At 37.0% G+C, this 4,736-nt stretch overlaps 1 protein-coding gene across 1 annotated transcript; it reads left to right on the top strand.

The window, feature by feature from the left end:
• Window positions 1–2,191: 2,191 nt before the first annotated feature.
• LOC137628607 (zinc finger BED domain-containing protein 5-like) lies at window positions 2,192–3,973 on the top strand. Its single transcript, XM_068359760.1, has one exon. It carries the CDS (start codon window positions 2,192–2,194, stop codon window positions 3,971–3,973), a length of 1,782 nt encoding a protein of 593 aa, XP_068215861.1.
• The last annotated feature ends 763 nt before the right edge of the window (window positions 3,974–4,736 follow it).

The following is a 4,736-nucleotide window of genomic DNA, read 5'->3' as shown; positions in this document are numbered from 1 at the left end:
CACTGTCAAAGGCTTTTTCATAGTCCAGAAATACCATCAAAAGTGGATTTTTATATTCTATGCATTACTGTACATGTCTCAAAATGAAAATCTGGTAAATGCAACTTCTACTTTTTCTAAATACTACTTGTTCATCTCTCAGCTCTTCATCAACCTTTCTCTCCAGTCTCTTAAGAATAAGCATACTAAATATTCTCTTAACAACTACCATAGATTTTATGCCTCTATAATTACTACAATCAGTTGCATATCCTTTTTTAGCTATTTTTCTAACACTCCTAACTCCCATTCATCAGGTTTTGCCTCTTCCTGCCCCATTCTACAAAGCAATCTTGTGAGTAGTCTTTGAGTCACTTCATTTTTGTCCATTATCATCTCGACTGTTATTCCATCGTATCCAGGGGCTTTCCTTCGCTTTAGTTTTGTGAGGATAGCTTGAACTTCCAACACTCTGAATTCATTCATGGGCATATGAAGGTCGTCCTCAGCCTTAAGTATATCAATCAAATTATTCCCCTCATATGTCCTATTCATAACCTCCCTAAAGTGTTCCATCCAACATTGTCTTTCTTCATCTTCTGTTGCTATAACAGAGCTACCTCTCTTTTTGATGGATATATGCTTCTTCCTCTTAGTCCCAGTCGAGAATTCATTAATTGTTCTATGAGTAACTCTCGAAACATATCTACTTCCTGAATTTATAACTTTGTCGGACGCATCTGCTTTCCTGTTTAAATACTCTCTATATTCATTACTGGCTTTTATTTTGACCTCGCTGTCAATACTGGGATACTTAGCATACTCTACCTTCTAATTTTCATTACTTCCTCTAAAATTGTCAACAATCAGTATCTTACTTAGTCTCCTTTTATAGTACCCCAAGTATCATTCGATATCCATGGCTTTGTCCTTATAAATGTTTATCCTAACACTTCACTACCAACTGACTGATATATGTTCTTAATATCACACCACTCTTCCTTAATTATCTGTTCTTCGTCTCTTAAAGTCTCTAAGAAAATTTATCGATTCCTATATTCAGTTGCAAATGTTTCTCTGTTCCCTTCCTCTACAACAGGGGTTCCCAACCGGTGGGTCGCGACCCCCCAGGGGGTCGCGAAGCCTTGGCAGGGGGGTCGCGTAGCCTTGTTAGAAGTAGCTTGGGATAACATTAATTTTATTTCATCAATTACATTTTTCATGCTCTTACATTTATTTTGTTTCGGTGCAAAGCAAAACGTGTGCTACGTGTGATACCTTGTATATGTATATTTTTGTGTGGGTATTATATTTTAGGGTAAGTTATTATTAAGGAAAGCCCGAACCATGTTTAAAAAATTATATATTTATCATGTTTAAAAATTTCTTTTTTTCTTATGCTTGTGTATTTTGTTTGACGTTTTTATGTTGTCTCTTTAACGATGGATTAGATTTTTTTCCGTCATTTACGGAGTGGATTATTTAACTTTTCCACTTGTGACTTGAATATTGAAGACAAACTTGATTATTCTGACAGTTTTAGTTTTCTCTTTGATTTGTAAGTGGCTACGATTTACTATAAATTTGATGCCTATCTTTATGTGAGTTATTGTTATTTTAGTTCTTGTATGATTTTCTGTATTTTTGTTAGACAAAATTCATAAAAAGAAGTTATTCCTGCAAAACCTTCGAATAACAATCTTTTAATGTAGAGCTGTTAGCAAAAGTAAGAGCAAAGTTATCAAGAGATAGATGAAAAAGCTGTCTGAATTTTCTATATTTTTTGGTGGACATAACTACTGAAATTTATAGAAAAGAACTTATTCCTGCAAAACCTTCGAGTAACAACCTTTTGCTGATTACACTTCTTTTTCGCTCTTCTGGCAATATGTTTCACGTGTATCTATTTGTTCTTAGTCATGCGTTTTTGTTTTTTTTTATTATTTACGTGTCTATCGTATGCATTAAGAAATTTATACCCGGCTCGTAAATTACTCGCCACCAGTCAGTGTTCCAAAGCGTGCATTATTCAACATTTTTACTTTATTTTAACAAGGAGATAAGTAAGCAGTAGAGGTGAGTTGTGTCTGGCAAGCATGCTGTTGTGATATGACATTTTGATTGGAAATATGTTTTTATTTAAATATCTTGTTTATTTTCTAATTGAATATATTCCTAATATAATTTTTATTCTTTTCACAGATTTGAATCCATGGCTAAACGGCGTAGATACTCAGAAAGCTACCTCAACATTGGCTTCACCACTTTGCTCGCCAACGACGGCATTGAGAAACCACAGTGTGTCTTGTGCCATACTATCCTAAGTGCAGAGGCATTGAAACCATCAAAACTCAAGCGTCATCTCGAGACGAAACCTCCAGAACACGCAAAGAAGGGTTTGGATTTCTTCAAACGGCATGAACAGTGTCTTAAAAGCCAAAGACTCGATAGAAGTGGGTTGTTTCAGCAGCAGAGTACAACCATATTGGAAGCCTCATATGAGATTGCATTCGAAATTGCTAAACAAAAAAAGCCTCACACGATTGGAGAAACACTTATTAAACCATGCATGATGAAAGCAGTAAATCTTATTCTTGGAGAAGCCAGTGCAAAAAAGATGCAACAAGTATCCCTGTCAAATAATACTATACAGAGGCGCATTTCTAAAATGTCTATGGATGTGAAGGAACAGGTTTTGACTGAAATTAAGGGTTCCCCTTTGTTTTCCTTTCAGCTCGATGAGTCAACAGATGTAAGTTCATGTTCTCAGTTGCTTGTCTTCGTGAGATACATTAATTCAGGTGACATTAAAGACGAATTCTTATTCTGCAGTGCACTTGAAACCACAACAAAAGCTGATGACGTCATGGAAAAAGTTTCAACTTTTTTCCAAGAGGAAGATCTTCAATGGGAAAACGTGTGTGGGGTTTGTACGGATGGGGCACCGGCTATGCTGGGATCGAAATCAGGATTCCAATCGAGAGTGAAGAAGCTAGCACCTCAAGCAAAGGGCATCCACTGCATGATTCACCGATATGCTCTCGCCAGTAAGACTCTCCCTGCTTCTCTGCAGGAAGTGCTGGAATCTGTAATCAAAATTGTAAATTATATCAAGACTAAAGCACTCAACACACGCCTATTCAAAGAACTATGCAAAGACATGAATGCTGACCACGAAGTCCTTCTCTTCTACACAGCAGTACGTTGGTTGTCGAAAGGAAACGTTATTAATCGTGTCTTTGAAATGAAAAATGAAATAAAGCTATTCCTGGAGACTCAGGAAAGGAAAGATCTTGTTGTCCACTTCGAAGATGAAGCATGGAATAAAAGGATTGCATACCTAGCCGACATTTTTGACCAGCTGAACAAGCTCAATTTGAAGCTTCAAGGAAGGGAAACACATGGTCTCCTTTTTCAAGATAGTCTTCGGGCCTTTGTTTCCAAACTGCAAAACTGGCGTCGGAAAACCAATCTGGGAAACATCGCTATGTTTGAAAAACTTTGTGGAGTGATGGATGAGTCTCACATCCAACTGGATCAGTTCCTCAAGGATGAGATTACCGAACATCTTCAGTCTCTAGAAAAGGAAGTTGAGCGTTACTTCCCTGAGCTTTCACAGGAACAGGAGGCCCTGGTAAGGAACCCATTTTGTACTGAACTTGATGTATCCAGCATCGCAGATGAAATCCAAGATGAATATCTGGATCTAAGGAACGACTCTTCAGCTCGTGATCTCTTCAAGGTGAAATCCGTGACTCAGTTCTGGTGCGGTATGTATCAGTCATACTCCAAAATCAGCATGATAGCTTTACGTGTCCTTGTTCCATTTGCTTCTACCTACTTGTGTGAAGCAGGATTTTCCACTCTTGTCAATATGAAAACAAAGAATAGGAATAGATTGGATGTTGGAGATGAAATGAGACTGGCTCTAACAAACGTTCGGCCACGAATTTCAAAGCTTGCTGCTGAAATGCAACATCAGGCATCCCACTAGCTGGGTTGGATAGCTGTTTTTACAGATTCAAGATTTTTTATTATTTAGTCATCAATACAAATGAGTTCCATTTTATGTTAAAGAAATATATGATATTCCGGCCATTAGAATATTGGAAAACTAATTATCTGATTAGTTATAATTTTAACAGCTTAATGATATTTGGTATCGATTTCGAATTAGAGCGATTGAGTATTTTTCGTCTGATTTCCATATCCATTGATGTATTGATAGCCATTAATATTAATTAGAGAATTACTATTACTATAATCCATATTTTATCTTTAATTGTGTTATCTCCCTTTATAATATAAAGGGAGATGTGATTTAATTTGCTAATAAATAATTACAGCAATTTTAAATGTTTTCTTAGATGTTTCTTCCCCTCTCCTTAACTTAACAGAAAATAAAAGGAAAATTAAGCTGATGATAGTAAGCCCTAAGTAGGGGGTCGCATGGGTTTCAGATTTTTAGCAAAGGGGTCGCGAGTGCAAAAAGGTTGGGAACCCCTGCTCTACAAGATGATTTGTGTGAAACCTAGGTATTCTATCTATATTTCTGTGGGGTTCTTTCAGTTTTAATTTCAGTGTGGCAATGAGGAGCTGGTGATCACTACCAATACCTGCACCTCCATAGATTCTTACATTTCTCAGAGTCCTCACTCTATCTTTATTAACCCTGGATAGGTACGGTGGGTCGTTTGCGACCCCGAGCGTCAAAAAAAAACAGGTTTTTCTCACGTGACTCACCCCTGTGACTGAAT

Source organism: Palaemon carinicauda, chromosome 36 (genome assembly GCF_036898095.1).
Source record: "Palaemon carinicauda isolate YSFRI2023 chromosome 36, ASM3689809v2, whole genome shotgun sequence".
NCBI classification, from domain to species: domain Eukaryota; kingdom Metazoa; phylum Arthropoda; class Malacostraca; order Decapoda; family Palaemonidae; genus Palaemon; species Palaemon carinicauda.
This window is presented reverse-complemented; position numbering and strand designations above follow the sequence as displayed.

Coding starts and splice junctions, on each gene's coding strand:
- LOC137628607 (XM_068359760.1), top strand. CDS start 2,192: ATGGCTAAACGGCGTAGATACTCAGAAAGCTACCTCAACATTGGCTTC.